The sequence below is a fragment of the Brassica napus genome, chromosome C8 (assembly GCF_020379485.1).
Source record: "Brassica napus cultivar Da-Ae chromosome C8, Da-Ae, whole genome shotgun sequence".
In the NCBI taxonomy this organism is placed as follows: domain Eukaryota; kingdom Viridiplantae; phylum Streptophyta; class Magnoliopsida; order Brassicales; family Brassicaceae; genus Brassica; species Brassica napus.
In genome coordinates this window covers 25,828,453-25,852,597 of record NC_063451.1, presented here as the reverse complement: position 1 = coordinate 25,852,597, position 24,145 = coordinate 25,828,453, and the positions used below count along the sequence as shown (strand labels likewise).

At 34.0% G+C, this 24,145-nt stretch overlaps 3 protein-coding genes and 1 pseudogene across 5 annotated transcripts; 3 read left to right on the top strand and 1 right to left on the bottom strand.

Annotated features, from left to right (window-relative positions):
• Positions 1-33: 33 nt before the first annotated feature.
• On the top strand, positions 34-4,220 carry LOC106410074 (NF-X1-type zinc finger protein NFXL1-like). The gene is made up of 2 exons (XM_013850574.3): positions 34-265; positions 505-4,220. The coding sequence occupies exon 2, from the start codon at positions 601-603 to the stop codon at positions 3,922-3,924; it is 3,324 nt and encodes a 1,107-aa protein (XP_013706028.2). The 5' UTR covers positions 34-265; positions 505-600; the 3' UTR covers positions 3,925-4,220.
• Positions 4,221-4,380: 160 nt separating this feature from the next.
• LOC106410076 (protein PHLOEM PROTEIN 2-LIKE A10-like) lies at positions 4,381-6,118 on the bottom strand. The gene has a single exon (XM_013850576.3). The coding sequence runs from the start codon at positions 5,742-5,744 to the stop codon at positions 4,587-4,589; it is 1,158 nt and encodes a 385-aa protein (XP_013706030.1). The 5' UTR covers positions 5,745-6,118; the 3' UTR covers positions 4,381-4,586.
• On the top strand, positions 5,964-8,074 carry LOC111208857 (annotated as a pseudogene).
• Positions 8,075-21,043: 12,969 nt separating this feature from the next.
• Positions 21,044-23,822, top strand: LOC106345662 (transcription factor bHLH74-like). 3 transcript variants are annotated; one of them, XM_013784834.3, is made up of 10 exons: positions 21,046-21,413; positions 21,824-21,916; positions 22,004-22,317; positions 22,413-22,595; positions 22,689-22,754; positions 22,848-22,916; positions 23,016-23,087; positions 23,190-23,312; positions 23,399-23,486; positions 23,587-23,822. In XM_013784834.3, the coding sequence occupies exons 2-10, from the start codon at positions 21,895-21,897 to the stop codon at positions 23,607-23,609; spliced, it is 960 nt and encodes a 319-aa protein (XP_013640288.1). In that variant the 5' UTR covers positions 21,046-21,413; positions 21,824-21,894; the 3' UTR covers positions 23,610-23,822. The 3 variants fall into 3 exon arrangements, with proteins under 3 accessions (XP_013640289.1, XP_013640288.1, XP_022563335.1); XM_013784835.3 differs by having other exon boundaries at positions 21,044-21,413; positions 21,824-22,317; XM_022707614.2 differs by lacking the exon at positions 21,046-21,413 and having other exon boundaries at positions 21,459-21,916.
• Positions 23,823-24,145: the final 323 nt, after the last annotated feature.

Genomic DNA, 24,145 nt, shown 5'->3' with positions numbered 1-24,145 from the left:
GTCAAGCATAATAGAAAAATAATAATTGAGACAGACAATCGTTGACAGAGAAGATAAAGAAGAAAAGTCGCAAGGAGAGTCACTTTCTCTAATTTCCTTTGGCTCCAAGGCGGTCTCTCACTATATATACCGTCCCCTTCCTCCTCGCTCTTTCCATATTCTTCAACACACTCTCTCTCTCTCTCTAGCCCCTGAGAAATCGAAATCAGCTGTAATTGATTCCGGAGATTGTTCTTTGTTTTCTCCTTAGTTAATTTCTCGTCAGGTACGAACTTTTCGCCCCTTTGGTTGATCTGCTTCAATAATTTGATTGAGATTTTTTGTTTTGTTTTCCAAAATTTAGGGCATTTTGATTTTGCCCCCATTTTGAGATCCCTAATAGTTAGAGCACTTAGGGATTTCAATTTTTGGATTTGTGTAATTTGGCTTTGATTCATTTCAATTTAATGTTTGAAAGTTTACTGATTGGTAAAGTCTGAATCTTTTTTTGTCGTTTGTGTACAGAAGCACTTTGTGAATAGTTGTACGCTCATTGCATCAACAGCAGCAACGACGGGTTCAGGATCCGGTTCTGTATTTGTGGAGTCAGAGAATAATAATATGAGCTCTCAAGTCAGAAGAGACAGGCCTCGTTCCAATCCTCAGCAAACATGGGTTCCTAGAGGTGCAGCGGTTGTGAATGAGCCTTCTTTACCTCCTCCTGCTAATACAGACCGAGCTTCAGAAACACTTGACCCTGCTGCTGCTGCTGCTTCACGTCCTCTTCGGCAGCGCAACGGTTCTGGTCGTCCCTCCTATAACCAGCACCAAAGGAGTAATTTTGCTGGTCCACCTCCTCAACCTAATCGACAAAGAAGAAACAATGCTCCGGGAATTTTGCCCCAAAGAGTTGCGTCTAGGACTCGGCCTGTGAATCAGGGGAAAATGGTGGTTAAGGAGGAGGAGAACACTGTGTTGACAGACGCGAGCTTGCCTCAGCTTGTTCAAGAGTTACAAGATAAGCTGGTGAAGAGCTCTATTGAGTGTATGATTTGTTATGACATGGTTGGGCGGTCAGCGAATATATGGTCTTGCTCAAGCTGTTACTCCATCTTCCACATGCATTGTATCAAGAAATGGGCTCGAGCACCGACTTCTGTTGATCTGTTGGCTGAGAAGAATCAAGGTGATAATTGGAGGTGTCCTGGTTGTCAATCTGTGCAGCTGACGTCGTCAAGAGAGATATGTTATCGGTGCTTTTGTGGGAAGAGAAAAGATCCTCCATCTGATCCGTATCTGACTCCTCACTCATGCGGGGAGCCATGTGGGAAGCCGCTGGAGAGAGAGGTTTCTGCGGTAGCTGAGATGGATAGAGATGATCTTTGTCCTCATGTCTGTGTCCTGCAGTGTCACCCTGGTCCATGTCCTCCCTGTAAAGCGTTTGCTCCACCTCGGAGTTGTCCTTGTGGCAAAAAGATGATTCATACTCGATGCTCTGAGCGGAGATCTGTTCTTGTTTGTGGGCAGCGTTGCGAGAAGCTTCTCGACTGTGGGCGTCATCGGTGTGAAAGGACTTGTCATGTTGGCCCTTGTGATCCTTGTCAGGTACCAGTAAATGCCACTTGTTTCTGCAAGAAAAAAGCGGAGACTGTTATTTGCGGAGAGATGAACGTGAAGGGAGAGTTGAAAGCAGACGATGGTGTGTATTCATGCAATTTTAACTGTGGGAAGCCTCTTGGATGTGGTAATCATTTCTGCTCCGAGGTTTGTCATCCTGGACCTTGCGGGGACTGTGAGTTACTGCCCAGTAGAGTTAAGACGTGCTATTGTGGAAAAACGCGTCTAGAAGAGCAGAGCAGGAGTCGTTGCTTGGACCCGATTCCTTCTTGTTCAAACACGTGCAGGAAGGTTCTTCCGTGTGGGTTACATACTTGCAACGAAGTTTGCCATTCGGGTGATTGCCCTCCTTGTTTAGTCAAAGTCAACCAGAAATGCCGGTGTGGGTCATCATTCAGGACCGTGGAATGCTACTTCACAACCTCTTCGGAGACGGAGAAGTTTGTGTGCGCTAAGTCATGCGGGCGTAAGAAAAACTGTGGGAGGCATAGATGTAGCGAGCGTTGCTGCCCTCTCTTGAACGCGAAGAAAAATGATCTATCTGGTGATTGGGACCCACACGCCTGTCAGTTACCATGTGGGAAGAACCTAAGGTGCGGACAGCATTCTTGTGAATCGTCATGTCACAGTGGCCATTGTCCTCCTTGCCTCGAAATGATATTCACTGATCTTACATGTGCTTGTGGAAGAACTTCGATTCCTCCACCACTACCTTGTGGGACACCTGTTCCGAGCTGCCAGCTTCCATGCTCGATTCCTCAGCCTTGTGGCCATTCTGCTACGCATGGATGCCATTTTGGAGATTGCCCTCCTTGTTCTGCCCCCGTGGAAAAGAAATGTGTTGGTGGTCACGTGGTTCTCAGAAACATACCTTGTGGGTTGAAAGACATTAGATGTAACAAGATCTGTGGCAAGACGAGACGTTGTGGCTTGCATGCTTGTGCCAGAACCTGTCACCCAGAGCCTTGTGACGGTTACAATGAATCTGAAGCAGTTTCGCGTGTTACATGTGGACAGACGTGTGGTGCTCCTAGAAGAGATTGCAGGCACGTTTGTGCAGCACTATGCCATCCTTCTTTGCCTTGCCCTGACTCGAGATGTGAGTTTCCAGTTACAATTACATGTTCTTGTGGTCGCTTAACTGCCACAGTCCCTTGTGATGCTGGAGGAGAAAGCGCCGGCAATCTTCGTGTTGGTTCTGTCAATGAAACCTCTGTTTTGAATAAGCTTCCAACGCCATTTCAGCCTGTTGAGTCGAGCGATAACCGAATCCCTCTCGGGCAGAGAAAGCTTTCGTGTGATGATGAGTGTGCTAAGCAGGAGCGTAAGAGGGTTCTTCAGGATGCGTTTGACATCACAACTCCAAATCTTGACTCATTACATTTCAGCGAGAACTCTGCTATGACAGAGATAATTTCAGACATCTATAGGCGTGATCCGAAGTGGGTACTGGCTGTTGAAGAGCGCTTCAAGTTCCTGGTACTTGGGAAAGCCAGAGGAAGCACAAGTGCCCTCAAGGTCCATGTCTTCTGCCCAATGCAAAAGGATAAACTAGACACGGTTCGGCTTCTAGCTGAGAGGTGGAAACTTGCGGTTAGCAACGGAGGGTGGGAGCCAAAAAAGTTTATAGTTGTTCACGTTACACAAAAGTCGAAACCTCCAACACGGATCATTGGAGCTAGGGGTGGTGCTATCTCAGTAGGCGGGCCTCACCCACCGTCCTTTGATCCGCTGGTGGATATGGATCCTAGGCTTGTGGTTTCTTTATTGGATCTCCCGAGGGAGGCGAATGTCAGCGCGGTGGTACTGAGATTTGGGGGTGAGTGTGAGCTTGTTTGGCTGAATGACAAGAACGCTTTGGCCGTGTTCCACGACCCTGCTCGAGCCGCCACTGCCATGAGGAGGCTGGACCACGGTTCTGTATACAATGGAGCCGTGGTTGTCCAGAACGCCGCCCAATCTCAGTCACTCGGTAATAATGCATGGGGAAAACTACCCAGCAGCTCATCGTGGGATGTGCAGAAAGCAAATCCATGGAAGAAAGCAGTGATTCAGGAGAGTGATGACTCATGGGGAGCTGATGATTCCCCCATTGGAGGATCATCTACAGATACTCAAGCCTATGCGTGGCGATCAGCAACGAGCAACGCTCCAATCGTCACCTCAGCTAACCGTTGGAGTGTATTGGAGCCAGAGAAGCCCAAAACTTCCGCTTTGGAGCCATTGGTTCAGTCAGGAGAGAGCAGCAGCTCAGAAGCTACCGGTAAAAAGCTGGTGGAAGGCTCTGGGGAAGAAGTGGTAGATGATTGGGAGAAGGTATGCGAGTGAGAATATGACAATGACGATGACTCTTATTTTTTCTACTTCTTTGCAATGTATTAAAACGACAGGTTCAGAGTTTATATAATTTAGACTGTATGCGTTCACAACTGCTGTGGCTATGTCTACGCCCACGTTTCAGAGCCTAGATGATAAGTCAACGACCGTTTCTGGCTTGGTGTTCTTTTACTTTCGTTTCTTGACTGCTACGTAACATGAAGTGATAAATACATTATGAGGTAATAAGTTTGTTCATTGTTTAGTATATATGTAGTTTATCATGAAATTGTGATGCAAGATTATTATGTTTCCTGTGTAATGAGTTGAAACCACTAGCACAACAAAGTATAAACACCCTTAGGCAACTAGGAATCTTACATCAAAAGGCCAACTTGTCCAAAGAAGTGTAAAGAGATTACGACGAATCAGTCGTAGAGATTGAAGACTATATTTCAAACTTCAATGTACCAAGAACCCTCTCAGTTTATATATAATCCATCAATAAGAATAAGTTTGTGCACATACATACACACATTATATAAAATGTTTTCAGCTCCAACCATGAAAAATATAGTAAGAAGGAAGCTGAATGAATCTCGTGTACCTAACCAATAGCTTTTATATATCCATCCAAACAAATCAATCCCTTCGTCATCATCTGAAGTAATGCTCTAAAAGTGCTGGCTTACACCAATGGGAGAGTTCCTTACACATCGGTTTATGATGTGCAAGTACAAAGCGAGCCACACCGTGACAATAACAGAAGCTTTAGCTCCAACATACCCAACCACTTGCCGTCCTCTCTCCGTAACCTCTCCCTGAACCACATCAAAGCTTCTTCTAAACCCTTGAAGCGTCTTCAACATCAAGAATCCGATAATAGACTTTGTCGTTTCTAATGTCACTCTCCCCGTTACATCAAACATAAACCTCCGGTTACTTGGAACCGCCAAAGTGTTCGAGATAGCATCGGTCCAGCCACCGTTACTCTCTTCTTCTACCACGGCACTAGACTTCGACGTAGTAAATACTTCATGAGACGTCCTAACAACAGTCTTAATCGCACCGTTGCAAACCGAGACAAGAACGTCTTTAACACTATCCTGATGCTTAGGATTCGTCATCCCTTCAAAGATCTGATCAAACGCGTTGATATCCATCGTCTTATCCAAATACACACCCACCGCAGTACTTGTGAACCTCTCAATACACTCAGCTAAAACCTCTCTACTCCTCTCATCACAAAGCAAACTCAACCACCGAGGCGTTACCGTGTCATCATCGCCACGTGTCACGCCCTCATTGGAGCGAAACCCAAGGACAAGATTCTTCGCGAAGCTACCGACAACAACAGAGAAGAAACCAGTTCCAGCTTTCGAGAAAGCCTTATCAACCACTCTATCAACAACACTCGGCTCAGAATCAACAACTTTACTACAAGACTCGGACTTGTAACCACGAGAGACACCTATGGTCACGGCCTGGGAGACCCTCGAGAGCGAATCCGTAAACTCTTTCGAATTCGCGATCTTCGCGATCTGTTTGAAGCTGTTCGGGATCTCGTCGGAGTCGGAGGTGAGAAACTCCTTCAGGTCGCGGGAGACGACGGTCATGGCTTCGGCTGATTCGGAGATTAGCTCGGCTACGGAGAGGAAAGCTCCGAGGATCTTCGCGAGGCGTTGCCTCTTTCTGGCGACGGAGGGTAGATGGTAGACCTTGTAAGCTCCGTAGCCGGAGACGACGCCGGAGATCGCTATCAAAAGGAGCCATTTTTTTCTCCGGTGAGGTGAATTGGAGAGGCCCTTTTCTCCGAATCGAAGAAGCTCCATTCAATTGGATTGAAACGAAATCGAAATCGAATCTCACAAAATCAAATTGCAAAAGACCCAAAATTGCGAAAGTTAGGGTTTTTTTGGGAGATTATGATCCGAAAATGGATAGAAACGGTTTCAGAATCTGTTATTGAACCAAACGAGAATAGAGGAGACGGATAAAGAATAAAAATCAATATGGCGTGTGGAGGAGAAACAGAGGTGAGAGGAAGGGAGAAGAAGCTCGATGACAAGTTGGATAATGATTTTTTTTTTTTTTAAGATTTATCTATTTCCGGTTCGGTTTGATTGGATAATGAGTTATCTACACACTTAACGACCTTTCCTGGTGGTTACACAAGAATAGTAAATTTTTTATTTTAATTTTCATCAATTTATAAGTCGGTGGTCTCGTCGCGCTCAAGTTTATTTTTTTTATTCGAAACAACAAAATCAACGATTTGATTGGATAATGAATTTGAGGTGTTTGATACTCTTAATAGCATATCTATTTCTATAACATTAAAAACTTGTGAATGTGCTTCGTGGAAATTAAAAAAAGTAGCGTTGTAGTCAAGTATCTGATAAAATAAGTTACAAATATTTCAAGGACATGTGATGAATCGTATACTACTATTTTTCTTATTGAAGTATGTGACACCCCATTTTATAAAATGTTAACGTTTACATCAAACCATATACGGGATCGATTTTTTTTTCAGAATTCGTCTCCTTGACACCATTATAAATATACACAACAACAAAAGAACAGAAAATCCTTGAAGAATAAATTAAATTACTGTAGTTCAAATCATGCGACAGTCTTACAGGTTGTCAAATTGAAATCTTGTTATCTCAAAAAAGCTTCAGCAGCGGAGTTGGTAAACTTTGATATTTTTTAGTCAAAAAAAAAATCTTGTTATCTACTTGAATCTTTGAATTAAAGAGGGAGATGCAGGGATATGTTATAATATAGAAGCTGTTTCTAGAAGCATTTGGATGACATGACTCCACATGTCTGGTCTTATCTAATTTTCAAATAATAAGAGAGCATTTTTTCAATAAGTTGTGCCCATACCTGCAAAAAAGTCCAAAGTCCAAAGTCTAAACTCATCAATGTTTAGTTGCCACGCTTCCCGTGTTTTGTGTCCGCGCCACGTTTTAATACTATAATTTTAACATGTCTATCTATGAAAGTAGTTAACTAACTATCCGGTAGTAGGAGAAATCCGAAGCGTTTTGAAGTTGGATATTAAACGTTCAGGTAAGTTTTTAGCCCTCTCTTAAAGTAAAACAACAGCAAGTTAATGTAATTTCAGAATGTATCCGCGTAGTACTATAACTCATATACAGACTATATTTAGTGAGAAAATGAAAACTTACAAACTAGGATCAAACAAAATATACTTATGTAATGTTAATGATTAAGAATGTAATCAATGGGGACTTGTAACTGCTTCTCTCCAAACACTCTTTCCACAATTATTTTTGGGAATTAACTGTTTTGAATAGTTTAAGCCACGTTTGATTCTCTCAACTCAATTATTTCTTCTTAAACATTCAGTTTTAGTTTAAGTACTTAGGAAAATAATTTTTTAAACCCTTAAAACCACATCATAATGCAAAAACCAAACACATCTTTCAATCCAAAAAGAAAAACCATTTCTCAAAAAGAAAAAGAGCATGAGTAACGGTGGACGACAAAACAAGAACAAGGTATTGAGAATACTCTCAACACCTTTTAGAGCCTTAAACAAGTTCTACGTGAGAAGCATCACCGGTTGCGTAGCTAGGACTCATTATTACTCCTCCGCTTCGGTCTCTGATCCTTTCTCAAGAAGCCGGAGCTCCTCCTCTGCTGCCTTCTCTTCCTCCGCATCTTCCCCCGGAGAATCACCGACTTCGGGATTGACGATGATTACAGCGAGCTAGTGAGAGCTGCGTCGGTTAGAAGTTTAGGGCACAAGAATGAGATCGACATGTTGATACAAGAGAAGCTGAAGCAAGGAGGCTTGCCGAAGAGCTCAAGCGTAGGGATGGCGAGGATAGATGAAGAGGGAGAAGCAGAGGAAGGATCTGTGAATACAAAGACGAAGAAAGTCTCTGATCTCTACCCTTGTAGCAAATCCTATGCTGTTACTGGTAGCCCTAAATTTTAGTATTTTTCTTGTTTGTCTTCGATTTTTTCTTTATTTTAGTAATCTGTGGATTGATTATGATATTTTTAGCTCGATTCTGCAACAAGAAATAATAATATAAGAAGAACTCTTATCTTTGCCAAAAAAATAATGTTAGACGTCGATATATGAACTACTCTCGAGTCGAACCCATGTTAACCTAAATAAAACTTTATTTTTATTTTTAATGATTTTCCATTTTTATACTTTTTCTGTTTCAAAAAAATTGTGTTTTAGAAAAATATTATTTTACAAAAGTACACTTTTTATATTTTCAATGCATTATTTAAGTATATGTGTAAGATGCAATTTTTTGAATAATTAACTGTGATTATTAAATTTTTATTAGTTAAAAGTTGTAAAACAGTTAATCACTAAGAAAGTACATTTCTAATTAAAATTTAATAACTTTCTTTAACATATGTATAAACCAACAAATATTTTGAAACAGAAGAAGTATCGAGTTTTAGAGGTTGATTGTTTGTGGTTTTTGTTTTAGTTTTTACTTTTGTAAAAACTATTTTTTATCCAATCAAGTTTTAGTTTTTAGTTTTAGTTTTTGCAAAAACCATTTCACTTGCCAATCAATTTTTTAACAAATAGATTCCCTAAAATTTAAAGAAACTAGTTTTTCAAAATTTCAACTAATTTGTGAAGAAAATCCAAAAACCAAACTTTGTGGGTTTTCAATATAAAAACAAATTTTGTTTATTTTGTATAAAATACTATATTTTAATTAATTAACAATTAAATAAATAATATTTTCATAACAATAAAATTCTCATACATTTTTTTTATCATTTAACATTAGTGTAAAATAATTTATGTGCTTCATATATGTAAATAAATATATATAATTTTAGTATTAGTTGTAGCCAATTAGTTATTAATATCTATAAATAAAATTATTGAATAATTTTAATAATTATTATACACACTAAACAACAACTAAAAATTATAAAATTTAAAATATTTTATTAATACAATATTTTTATTAATTTGAAAAAATAGCCATTCAAGTTCTTAAAAAACAAAAAATATTTTATGTAATTTATAGATAGTTTATTAATTATATTTAAGTATAATACTTCAAAATAAAATAATTTAAAACATGGTAATATTTTTATTTTAAATAACAACCACTATGTTTTGATAAATTTTAATGGTAATTTTAAAATATTTTACTACTATTTTCTATTATTTTAAAAAATGTATTGCTTATTTTATGAAAAAAAAAGAATACAACAAAACCAAAATCTAAAAATTAAAAACCAAAAACCAAAATCAAAAGCTGAAAATTAAAAACAAAAAACCAAAATTTAAACTAAAATCTAAAAACCAAAAACTAAAACCAAAATCAAAAGCTGAAAATTAAAAACCAAAAACCAAAATCTAATACCAAAATCTAAAAACCAAAAAGTAAAACTAAAACCAAAAACTAATAGAAACAATCGTCACCTTAGTTGTGTTTTCATGCTGCTCCGACGAAGAAAAAATGAGCATGCATTATATCATTGATAAACGCGTAAACCTTCAATATTTTAATTTCTTGATATAAAATTCGAATGTTATTATTCCACAGGGGTATTAGTGTTACAAATTTGCTTACCATAATGAGGATCAGTGTTTCGCATATTCAAAAAGTGAGTATTTGGTGAATAAAATAAATGTGGAAACATACAAATACAAGTCTCGGTGCTTCAATCACTTAACCTCGAATTGATTTTTTTTTCTAGTCTAAAAGAATTTTTAGCGATTTTTATACTACTTTGTTTTGCTATCCAAGTCAGTTTTAGGATTTATCATGTCACTACAAGAAAACATCGGTATTCTGACGGACATTCCGACGGAAAATGAAATCCTCGGAATTTCCTCGGAATATACCGACGGAATTCCGAGGAAACATCAATCCGTCGGAATATTCCGAGGAAATTCCGACGAACTAGTGATCGATCGATGCGTTTTTGGACATATACCCATCGATCGATCACATTGTTACGCTTTGGTCCATCATAGTGATCGATCGATGCGTTTTTGGACATAAATACATCGAGCGATCCGTTTATAAAAAAACATTCGAGATTTTGAAACCCCAAACACTAGTTCCTCAGAATTTCCTCGGAATATTCCGAGGAAATTCTGAGGAACACTTGATATCCCTGATCGATCGATAGGATAATCTCATCGATCGATCACATTGTTACGCTTTGGTCCATCATAGTGATCGATCGATGCGTTTTTGGACATAAATACATCGATCGATCCGTTTATAAAAAAACATTCGAGATTTTGACACCCCAAACACTAGTTCCTCAGAATTTCCTCGGAATATTCCGAGGAAATTCCGAGGAACACTTAATATCCTTGATCGATCGATGGGATAATCTCATCGATCGATCACATTGTTACGCTTTGGTCCATTTTAGTGATCGATCGATGCGTTTTTGGACATAAATACATCGATCGATCCGTTTATAAAAAAACATTCGAGATTTTGAAACCCCAAACACTAGTTCCTCAGAATTTCCTCGGAATATTCCGAGGAAATTCTGAGGAAGAAAAGGGTTTCCTCGGAATATTCCGAGGAAATTCCGAGGAAATAGGGTTTTTAAACCGAAAACAACGTTTTGCGGTTTGAATAACACCTATATAACCCTTATTAAGTGTCTTACGTTCATTATGAAGTCAAAAATTGGTTCATTACCCTATAATAAACACTTTTCCGATTGTATGAACGAAATCCTCACAACATAAGAGAAACACTTATACACTTTAATGAACGGTAAAGGGAATACTTACAATTCGTTTTGAAATTTGTTATTTCATGGTTTATGCTCATCTATACAAAGAATCTTCAATGGTATGCATTACAATTGTATAAGAAATGAAATACGGCAAAAAAAAATTGATGTTTTGAAACCCCAAACACTAGTTCCTCGGTATTTCCTCGGAATATTCCGAGGAAATTCCGAGGAACAATATAAATTAATAAAAATACATGCACAGGATATTCTTTTTCCTCGACTTAATGAAAATATTCCGAGGAAATTCCGACGGATATTTAAGTGGCCGTCGGAATTTTCTCGGAATATTTTCATTTAACCGGGCAAACAAGCCGCCAAATATTTCGCGAAAATTGAAATTGAAAATACTGAGGGAATTCCGACGGAAAATATCCGTCAGACCCAAGGTTTTATAAACTCGAACCGCATCTTCTTCCCCATTTCTCTCTTCTTCCTCTCCGGCGATCTCTCTCTCCTTCCGGCGTTCTCCACCTTCTCTCGCGACGATCTCTCCGGCGAATCCTTTCCATTCCTTTACAAATCATGTAAGGACCTTATTCCACTCTCTTAGGTCCTATTTGTTAGGTTTTTAAGTAGATTTGATGATTTTAGAAGTTTTTTGATAGATTTTTGTTAGGGTGATTGGGTAGGATTGTGATTTGTTGTGTAATAGGTTTAGAATTGTGATTTGGTTGTGTTGAATTGATTTAGAATTTTTTTTTATAAATTGTTTATTATTTTTGTATTTACAAAACGTTTATATAAATTCGATTTTACAAAACGTTTTTGTTTATAAATTCGATTTTTGGATTTATAAAAGATGATTTCATATTTATAAAAATGTTTATATTTATTAAAACTAATTTTGTATTTATAAAACATTTTTTTGATTTATAAACACTATTTTTTTATTTTTGTATTTATAAAAACTATTTTTAAATATACAAAACGTTCTTTGTATATAAATTCGTTTCTTGGATTTATAAAAGATGATTTCATATTTTAAAATTAATTTTGTATTTATAAAACATTTTTTGATTTATAAACACTATTTTATTATTTTTTGTATTTATAAATACTATTTTGTATTTATAAAAAGATGATTTCATATCTATAAAAATATTTATATTTATTAAAACTAATTTTGTATTTATAAACCATTTTTTTTTATTTATAAACACTATTTTATTATTTTTTGTATTTATAAAAACTATTTTGTATTTATAAAAAGATGATTTCATATTTATAAAAATATTTATATTTATTAAAACTAATTTTGTATTTATAAAACATTTTTTTATTTATAAAAAATATTTTATTATTTTTTTGTATTTTAAATATGTTTTCTATTTCAATTTTAATTTTATATTTTTGAATTTCAATTTTAAAAAATAAATTTATAATTTTTTTTTTAAATTTTGGAAATATTACGAGGAAGTGTATCCCTCAGAATATTCCGAGGAAATTCATTTCCTCGGAATTCTGTCGGAAATTTCCGAGGGATTTCCGAGGAAAGATGAATTTCCGAGGAGTTATTTCCGAGAACTTTTTTCGTCGGTATGTCGTCGGAATAGCGTTATTCCGACGACATACCGACGATTTTTTCCCTTAGTATGCCGCTGTTTTCCTGTAGTGTGTGATTTATAAAGTCGTATTGTATCTATACATATGATAGTTATTAAAGCATGAAAATCGTTGTGTTGCCACTAAATCACGGAAAGCTTATGAATCATCGAGTTTTGTAAACTTTTCTTTCGTGTTTTGATTATCATATTATTGTTGTTTTGTCCACCAGTAGACACACTGCCGACTAAATCTACTTTACCTAATCAAATATTGATGTACTATACTATCACAAGGCTGCTCACTGAGTCACTGTTATAAGAAAATATAATTAATTACATTTTAGTCCCAAGAAAAGATAATCTTGTTTTTTGATTTTTAATAAATAGGAAAGAGACCGTCTCCTTGTCATTTGTCGTGACGTAATGTTTCATAACTCTACCTAACTGTGAACAAGTCAATGTAAATTGCCTTCCTAGGTCGCGACTTCAGCAGTGAGACTTGGGAGACTGATAACATACGTGGAATCATAAGGATACAAATACCAAAAAGCTTTGAGCTGTAGTTGTTGGAATGCCAATAGAGATCCGAAATACTCGAAGCAGAAACACAAAGAGATTGATTTTATGTAGTAGTAGTAGTAGACATTTATTCAACGTAAGAATACAGTGAAAATTTGTTAGCACAAGAAAAATAAAGAGTCAAAACGAAAAGTGTTATGGATTAGCTTTAACCTTTACCTATAACAGGCTAGAAGACACATCAAACAACTGAGGAACAATTGAAACAATGTTCTAACATAACCATCGATGAATAACTTATCAAGACGAGTGCAAACAAATTTTTCCTTCTCGGAAGTCCATTTGATCAAGAAAGGAACAATGTTGATCGGTAAACCATTTCATAGATTGGCATCCTAATTAGTTTTGTTGTACTTTACGAGAAGCTTTTCCTAACTGATCAGAGATTTTCATTACCAACACATCATTGTTATACAACGCGATGTGTTTCATTGACAAGTGTATGAACAGATTGATAACAAGATAGATTTTTTTCTCAAATGAGCTGAATAAACTAGAAATGGACAACTCATGAAGAGCTTTTTTCAAGTGCAAAAATAATAGAATGAAAAAAGATTAACTTGTCACCAAGATGAGAATGTTTTAGACTGACTCCATATAGAAAAGAGCTGCTTTGTAACAGCCAAAGTTACACTTCTTCATCACATTACAGTCCTATTTATATTACACTCACTTGTAAATGAACCCCTAAGACACATGGGCTTGTTGTTGGTATTATCTTGGACTTGTGCCTTAGCTGATAAAGTCTACACTTAATTTTGGTTTCTGAATTTTACTCCATATGTTCCTAAAAGTATGATATTTTACAGAATTTTGATGTTCCAATTTATAAGATGTTTTCATTTTTCTAGATAATTTTTACTTTATTAAAAACTGTGTACTCAATCATATTTTAATAGTCTATTTTGTAATTGGTTGAATATCATTAATTTATAGTTTTAATGATATTTTCTAGACAAAAGTAGTTTTCTTAATATATGTGTTTCTACCTAAACATTTTATATTTAGGAACGGAGTATTTCTTAACTATACAACTTCCTTTAATTTACAGGTACAGCTGATAGTTATGTGTTTAGTTTAGATTAAGAAAAACAAAGATATGCTTATGATCTGCGATCAAATACAGATTCTAGGAATCTTGAGCATCATTGCAAACAAAAGAGTTTGTGGGCCATTGAAGTTTTAGTTAAGAGTACTTAAAAGAGGGTCCACATAAGTAGTCCTTGCGCGTGGTCAGAGGATCTTCTCGCTTTAGCTGGCGTCACTCTAATCAAAGTTAACTAAGATAAGACTGCGCATGGTAAGTTTATTTGTATATATTATCGATAGTTTTTTTTATATATTTGATCATTTTATTTATATATATAAAATATTTTTTGTTGTTATTATATAATTTCTTTCCGATGGATCAGATCAATTTTTATTAAAAATAATGGAACAAAACTATAATTAATACATCATGGGTTGATCGGATCGGACATTAAGCAAATTATGACATAAAAACATTATTTTTTCTATCGAACACATTCTTTAAAAAAATGAACAGTATTGTTTTCACAGTTGAATTATTTTGACTTTTATCTTCCATATGGTTTTGAAAGCTTTCAAATCAACCATCGAATTTATACATGTCATTTTAATGTTTTTAGTCGTATACTGAAGGAAAACTTACATTTTTGTATTTTAAAGTCGTTTTAAAAAATTCAAAATATAACATATAAGAAAAAATCTAACATATAAGAAAAATATAACATATAAGGTGTCCTCATTTTTGTATTTTAAATTCGTTTAAAAAAATATAACATATAAGGTTTTCTATTTTTGTAATTTAAAGTCATTTTAAAAAATTCAAAATATAACATATAAGAAAAAATCTAGTTTTTTAATTATATGGTTAATGTGATTGTTTATTTTTTTAATAATATAAAATTAAAAAAAAATGAAAAAGGATGCAAAAATTGTTATCAAATCTTTATTATTCATAATCATTAATTGTCATATATATGTAAATCATATTAGGTAATTCCGTAGCTTTTATTTAGGGAAAGAATACACACTTCTTATATTTTAGGTTAATATAATGTTCTCTAGTGGACATTAAACAAATTATGACATAAAAACCTTATTTTTTCCCTCGAACACATTCTTGAAAAAGTGAACAGTATTGTTTTCACAGTTGAATTATTTTGACTTTTATCTTACATATGGTTTTAAAAGCTTTCAAATCAACCATCGAACTGATACATGTCATTTTAATGTTTTTAATCGTATACTTAAGAAAAACTTACATTTTTGTAATTTAAAGTCGTTTTAAAAAATTCAAAATATAACATATAAGAAAAAATCTAACATATAAGAAAAATATAACACATAAGGTGTCCTCATTTTTGTATTTTAAAGTCGTTTAAAAAAAAATAACATATAAGGTTTCTTCATTTTTGTAATTTAAAGTCATTTTAAAAAATTCAAAATATAACATATAAGAAAAAATCAAATTTTTTTATTATATGGTTAATGTGATTGTTTATTTTTTTTAATAATATAAAATTAAACAAAAATGAAGAAGGATGCAAAAATTGTTATCAAATCTTTATTATTCATAATCATTAATTGTCATATATATGTAAATCATATTAGGTAATTCTGTAGCTTTTATTTAAGGAAAGAATACACACTTCTTATATTTTAAGTTAATATAATGTTCTTTAGTGGACATTAAACAAATTATGACATAAAAACCTTATTTTTTCCATCGAACACATTCTTGAAAAAAGTGAACAGTATTGTTTCCACAGTTAAATTATTTTGACTTTTATCTTCCAAATGGTTTTGAAAGCTTTCAAATCAACTATCGAATTGATACATGTCATTTTAATGTTTTTAGTCGTATATTTAAGGAAAACTTACATTTTTGTAGTTTAAAGTCGTTTTAAAAAAATTCAAAATATAACATATAAGAAAATTCTAACATATAAGAAAAATATAACATATAAGGTGTCCTCATTTTTGTATTTTTTTTTTAAAAAATATATATATAACATATAAGGTTTCCTCATTTTTGTAATTTAAAGTCATTTTAAGAAATTCAAAATATAACATATAAGAAAAAATCTAATTTTTTTATTATATGGTTAATGTGATTGTTTAATTTTTTTAATAATATAAATTTAAACAAAAATGAAGAAGGATGCATAAATTGTTATCAAATCTTTCTTATTCATAATCATTAATTGCCATATATATGTAAATCATATTAGGTAATTCCGTAGCTTTTATTTAAGGAAAGAATACACACTTCCTATATTTTAGGTTAATATAATTTCTCTAGTGTTATATAATTATGGAATAATGTGACACCATTAGATTAAACTATAATTTATATTAGATGCTCTAGAATTCTTTGAAATGAAATTTAGAAGGCATTTAGAGTGCCACCTAGGATTTGTGGTTTTTTTTAATTAATACAAAATTAAGGTTCTAATTTTTCAAATGCTTCTCAATTAATATATAGGGGATAAGGAATTTTTTCCTTTAATTCAACCAACTCCATTAAGGTTTCTTAATCATTCCTTTACTCACTTTCCACGTGTGTCATTACTCTTAGTTCTTTTACAGCACATGAACAGAGATTTAAGCAGCAGTCCTTTAGTTTCTAAAAAATCTACGTTTTAAAATTTTCACACTTTTTAATAAAACATATTAAAAATTTTTTGTAATTGATATTTTCTATATTTTAAAACCAATAAAATTTTAAGAAATTCAATTAATATTCTTGAACTTCACAATTTTTCATTATTAGTTGACAAAAATTACATAGAAAATACTCCATTCGTTTATGAATAAGTGTCGTTGTAGAAAATTTTTTTCGTTACAAAATAAGTGTCGTTTTCGATTTTCAATGCAAAATTTATTAGTTTTATTCAGTAATTTATTTTTCTATTGGTTGAAATATGGTTAGGTGTATTGGTAATTGTGTTTTTATATAGGAAATTTACAAAATTAATTGTTTTCTTAATCCGTGTACACAGACCCAAAACGACACTTAATATGAAATAGAAGAGTATAAAATATGTATCTTTTTGAAACAAAATTTTTTTTCCTAAAATATGAATCTTTTAAGAACGGAGGAAGTATTATATCCGTACATTGGCTAATCGGTAATAAGACAACTATGCACATCTACGATCAAGATGTGGTATGTAACTTGACAGTCTAGTGATAAAACTTGATGTGAGGACTTTATCTGAGATTATACTGAACAATGATACATTGACTGTTTAACATGTATGTCATATGATATTATCGGTTAAAATTGTTTTTAAACTGTTTTAAAATAATTTATTAATAAGAAATATCTTGTATAAAATTCATATATAATTTGAAAATATTAAGTAGAATGAGTTGTGTGCAAGTCCATCTGAGTATTATTATTTATGGACAAAGTCCAGAAAGCAAAGTCCATACAGAACAAGACCAAGGCCCAACCGAAAAAACTAAAACAAAGAAAAAACATAAGGAAAAGCCCAAAACGAAGTCCCATCCGGGCTTCACCGAAAACCTAACACGTCGAAAGACAGGTGTTAGAACCTCAACAACGAGGCAACACGTGTCATTAACTCCCTTCGTATTCTCCTCCTCCGGAGAGACACGAATCGTTTCGCCGGAACCTCGCCGGGAAACACAGCTAACTTCCCATTTTCTTCACCGCCCGACGTCTCCATCGGACTAAACTTCTCGAAACCACCGGAATCACCCGGGACCACCACGACGAAAGGAACCTCCAACGACTATGTTGGAAGGTAAGGGAAATTCATCGTCTGTAACACATACCTTTGTGTTCGTTCTTCAGAGAGCTTCAATCGATCTAAATCGAGATCTCTTCCAGGAGCCAAACCACCGAACACAAGGCAGAAACTTCTACCGCTTCAGATCTTAACCGTAAACCATTCAAAATCGCTACCCTGGTTCCAGCCGACATCACTAGAGTGAAAAGTGAATCGCCGGAGTCAATAAGCCAGCCATATCGTGTTGTAGGAACCACTATATGCTGGAACCAAAAGCCCGAACCTCGGGAAACCTTCACCGAAAGTAGAAACCAGTGAGATAAAGGGATGAACTCCCTCGCTTTTTCTCTCAAAGGATCTGATCAAGATGATCAGACAATAAAAGAGAGATTGAGTTTTCTCATCATCTCCTCCGTGAAAGATTTAGATAGAGAACGGAGAAGAGAGAGAAAACGTTTTTTTTCAAAGAACTTACATCGTTTCTTAATTTGGTTGTGCAAGTCTGTGCAAGTCTCGCTTATCATAATTTGGTTGGATCTTAATTCTCTTACCTTGTTTGCAATGATGAGCAGCATTTACAAGTTGAATAAATAATTTAATTTTCCAACCTAAGTAGTACTCCTAGTACATTTGTAAATACATGCCTCTTACAAGGGTACATACACATATCTGGTTGATTTATTACGAACAAAATATGTTAAGTAGTGACATACTCCAACATTGTTTTGTAGCTGTGAAATATAATTCGATAAACAATATTCCAAATGTTTATAGAAGTTTGAAAGAAAATACAATTTTTTCATAAATTTGGAAATAGATTTTAATATGAAAATACCAAAGCATCACTAGTTTTACTTAATTAATTATCTCTTTCAATTATCATGTTAATTGTAGAAAAAATCAATATAAATATAGCTTTTGGAACAAGACACATGTATAGACAGCCGCATCTAGCAGACACGAGAGGCCTCTCACTTTTATATAAACAAGTTACAGCTAATTAGCGACTACTTCCTTCGTTCCACAAAAATAGACTTTTTAATATTTTCAAACATATTAAGAAAACACAATAAACTACCATAATAAATATATTGTTTTTTGTAATTTTCAATTTTCAGTAATTTTTAACCAATAGTATTCAATAAAGTCAATTAATTTTTTTAAATTTTACAATTTTTTCATAGAAAACACAAAAAAATATATCTTTGTGAAACAAATTTTTTTTCTAAAACGTCTATCATTAAAGAACGGAGGGAGTATGATTGTTGGTTTGACCAAATACTTTTAAAGTTTGACCATGATTATGGTTGTTGGGGGTTAGTTGTCCCATGCCCTATAACTAGTACGAGACTCTAGTGTGTCCACGTCTTGTAAGTTGTAACACAGCTGTAGCTCGACTTTATACATTTAGTTTATTTCGAATAAATTGTAGATTAGATTCCCTTTTATTCCTTATGTTTCCTGCTCTGACACTGATATATTATACAGTATGTTTTTTTGGTACTAATCTAGGATTAATTTGTTTAACAAAATTATTATTAGTACTATATCTGATAACAATCACGGAACATTAGCTAGAGAGACGGGTTCAAGGCAACTGTTTAGTTTAGCTGGACTCGTTATGATCTCAATGAGTATTAGTAACTCTAGAAAAGATAAGTTAAAAAAAAAAAAAACTCTAGAAAAGAAGACAACTAAATCTTTAAAAGTTGTCAAAAGTCTTCTCAGTTTAGCTTTTCTTGTTTTTGGAAAATGATATCTTGCACAGCCAAATAGTTTCACCTAGATTTTAGGATCCTCGATAAACTTTACGCACTGTAAATTCATAGCTGCAATTTCAATAAAGATCCGATAAAATCTCTATAAATTAATATTCTATAAATTAATAATCTTTACTCTTTCCGTTTTTAATTATAAATAGTTTTGCAAAAACAAGAATATTTAGAAAATTGTTATTTAAAAGAATATATCATATAACCAATTAATTCAACCAATTATTAAAAACCTAATATTATTTCAGTGGTCACACAATATCCAATATATGAAAAAGATGCATTGAAATATGTAAACTACTTATATTGTGAAACAAACTTTTTTTGCTAAAACTACTTACATTTAGAAACAGAGGGAGTATAAATTAATAAATTTTGCCGGTCCCAACTTGGACCGGTTCAAAATTTGACAAAAATCGATAAAATAATAAGATAATATATTTTAAAAACAATTTATGTAAATAAATGGTCCCATTAAAATTCTAAATTAATAATTAATATCTATACATATTTTATATAAGTAAGAACCTATTATTATATTGTTTTTTTATATTTACAATGGAATTATCTTTATATTTTTAACACTTAATATATTTTTATGAGATTTAGTAATATTATATCTAAAACTACATTTATAATATATGCAATATATATTAAATACACTAAATAATATAATAAAATTAATATAAATATCAAAAACTAACAATTAATGTCTATACACTAAAATCAAATATTTTTCTTAGCTTACAATAAATATATATCTTAAAATAAGAATTCTAAATAAGAAAACTTTTGTAAATTAATATCTCTATTAATTAATAAAATTTCAAAGTACCGACATCGTTAATTTATAAAGGTTTTACTGTATTTGTTTTCCTTTCTCAAGTTGCAATATTGGTAGTAATATTTTACAAAAACAGAACAATATGTCCCTCGTGCCATATTCCATTTACTGTAGAAAATTTCAAACTACCGTTCAATTTTGAGGAATGCAGCACAATGACTTTCAAAAAGAAAATATATAAACCTTATATATATAATATATACGTGTGTTAATAGCGGAGAAAGGAAAATAGAAATTAAAAGAATAAGAATATGTTGCATGGATCCAACGGCGTAGAGATGAGATCAAAACGTAGTGGTTTAATCACGCGGCTGGTAGAAAAGCTGACCGGAAAATTATTCTAAAAGATGGTAGTTGGCACTCGGAACAAAAATATGAGTGTGCACAGCAAAGAGTCTTCTGTTAGAATATATAGTTGGCAATTTCTGTCAGTAAAAATAATATTATCTTACACATACACACGTAATCATATATCCTATATAAATGCATGTATGTATACTTATATGTTATAATATTCTAAAGCACATGTCATAGAGTAAAATCTTCAAAGCAAAGCTTGGGCATGAAGAGAAGAACCTCTTGCTTGTACAATGAGACTTTGAGATAATTAGTACTGAAAAACCCAAACTGAAAATGACTGTAAAAGTTAAGACATGTATCTATCAAGAAAAAGATTAAAAAAAAAGTAAGACAGACAAGCTAAAGAGGTAGATTAGGTTGTGTAATAATGGAAAAAGAAAAGAGCAAATAAAAGCAGTTGTGGCAGTAGTTGTTCTGTCTTTTGTTTTAATAATCATATTATGTCTCCTCTGTCAGTGTTAGACTTCAGCAGCTTTCTCTTTCTCTAGGTCTTTTATTGTCTTTAAACACAATTATTATTAATGTTTCTTTGATGCTATAAAGTTTGGAACTTGATGCTTGCTTTGTTGTTTGTTCAAGTACCCATCTTGTGAATCTCTCATTTATTTCAATTTTTATTGTTCCCCCTATATATTGTTCCCCTTTAAATTCTTCATTCTCCCTAATACAAGCAAAAACAGCATTTGATACCCATTCTATTGAGTTGTACCATCTCTTATCTTGTTTAGGTTTACTGTAAAATGTAAAAGCTCCCACTGAACAGTTTGATTCTTGTTTTGTACTCTTTCTAAGGGCACCACAATCTTGGAGTATCTCAAACAAGGTTTGTCTCTATAGTTTCCTTCCATTTATTAATTCTCTAATTATTGCACTCTGATCCTAACAACTTGATGCTGTCCAATGGGGTTGTGTAAGTTGCCTTCATTTTAAATTCAAAATTATTGACCCTCTGATCTCACAAGCTTACATTCATCTGGCTTCTTGTCTGTGACTTTGCTCTCTCACACTCTTTAAAAGCGAATCTACTTTTTCCTATTTGTTAAGCTCCTCTGAGCTGTAAGTTAGCTAAATCCATTGCTTGTTACCACTTTATGCTCTGAATGTTCTCAGCTTTTTTTGCCTATAATAAATCGATTGTTCTCTTTATTCTCCTCTTGACTTCTCTTCTGCTACATTAGGTTTGATGCTCTCTTGATTTGTTTTGCTTTTCTTTCCCACTGTATAAATCTACAGACTGGTTTTAAGTTCCCTTGTCAAGTCTTGCAAAGTACACCAAACCAAGTTCTGAGGGTTGAATCAGAGGAATGGGTGGTGAGAATAATGAAGGTGAGATGAAGTTTAAACATGTAGATGATGAGAGTGGGGTCTCTAGAGTTGGAGTTACATCAACAGATCATTTCTTCTCTTCTGTAGATTGGGATCCAGTTGTCAGTGGTGGTGGCTTCTCAAGCTCACATTACACTTCAATGGTGATGGACAATCCAGGGATGAGTTGCTTCCCTCATTACCAGACCGGTTCTGGTTATCCAGACATGCCTCCCAGTCTACTTCCTTTTGGTGATTGTGTAGGTGGTGGTCCGGTTCTTGGTTCAGACAAGAAAGGGGAAAGTGTTGGAAGATTGATCAGAGCTGGAGAGTCACATCAGGTTTCAGATGATGTTGTTCTTGGTGCTTCTCCATCTAGAAAAAGAAGGCAACTCGAAGCCGAATCATCACAAAGGAACAAGGTAGGTTTGGTTTGGTAGCATTAAGATTCAAGGTTTGGTCAGTCTTCTTGTGATGTGGTTTGTGCTGAAACAAGTGACTCTTGTTACATTGGCAGAAAGCTGTGGAGGAGTTTCTAGAAGAACCTCAAAGGGGAAGTGATCAGAGCCAGAAGAAACACAAAAATGATCAGAGTAAAGAGAAGGAGAGCTCACAGAGCGAAGAAGCACCAGAAAAAAACTACATTCATATGAGGGCAAGAAGAGGTCAAGCTACTAATAGTCACAGTCTTGCAGAGAGGGTAATAACATATCATTTGATTACTGGAACTTTTTTTTTCCTGCCAACAACTGGTTCTGAGAAGTTTTGCTGTTTTTTTGTTTGTTCTTTTAAGGTTAGAAGAGAAAAGATCAGTGAAAGGATGAGACTGCTTCAAGAGCTTGTTCCAGGATGCAACAAGGTATTGTACTTATAAGAGGTGGCTTTTAACTTTCTTTGATTTCTGAATAAAATTTTGATGGAAGTCTTTGTTGTTGATACTTTGTTCAACTAGATCACTGGGAAAGCGGTTATGCTCGATGAGATCATCAACTATGTTCAGTCATTGCAACAACAAGTTGAGGTAAGAATCATCCCAACAACGCAAGATTCTTGAAACGTTCAAGTTAGTTTGCTTGTGTATGGTCTGAAAGAGGCTCTCCTTCTGATTTTTTTTCCTCAGTTTTTGTCTATGAAACTCGCCACGGTGAATCCAGAACTCAACATTGACATAGACAGGATTCTTGCCAAAGATGTATGAAGATTGAAATCTCTCTCAAAACTTGACAATGAAATAAGTAATAGTACTTTGGGAGTTATGAATCAGTACTAATAAAGCTGCATTTTCTCCGTTCAGCTTATGCAATCAAGAGATGTAAGTAGTACTCCTACGCTGGGGCTGAATCCTTTCAGTGGTTTTCAAGGGACGATACCGAACGTTCCTACCACCACAAATCCACAATACAACCCATTACATCAGGCAAGCAACAGTAGAAACAACATATCATGTTTTTTTGGCACCATTTTTAATTCTCTTACACATTTCTTCTATATGTAATCGTGCAGACAACACTAGAGAGTGAACTACAGAGCCTCTACCAAATGGGGTTCGTCTCAAACCCATCGACTATGTCTAGTTTCTCACCTAATAATGGTAACTAAAGCTGCACCAGCTAGCTTGTCTCACCTCTCTGTCTCTTCCTTCTTTTGTTTTTGTTTTTGACTTTTTTTTTAATATTTTCTTGTTATCTTAGGTCGTTTGAAACCAGAGCTCTAGTACTTCCAAGGATGAGTTAAAAGATAATTAGAAAGAGAGAGTGAGTGGTAGAGTTTGTATAGGCTTTGGTCCGAAGTAACATATATGTTCTTCCTTGTTATTATTTTTTTTTCTACAAAACCAGAATGATTTGGATTCTTTGTTTTTGTTTTTGTTTTCTCAACGAAGAATGGATTTATTAAATATGGAATCAGAATACATAGTTTAACATTATCGAAGTGAATATCAAAGTTTTCTCAACGAAGATTGCAATTACTAAAATGACATTATAGGTTGAGGTTGTAGAATATAGAGTACGTTATCCAGGTGTTTGCACTCATGTTGCTTAGTAGTAAATGACAAAATATATCTTTATCATTCTATTTGTTTGTTTCTGAAAAATAGAAACGTATTCTTCTCTTACATTTTTTAGTTTTTTTGCTAGTTGCAGTTTCTCATTTATAGCCATTTAGGATAGCAATCTTTCCAATACATTTTTTTTTTTTTTTTTGTTAACCGTGGGGATCCGGCGACCGAGTTCAACCGACTAATCCCAC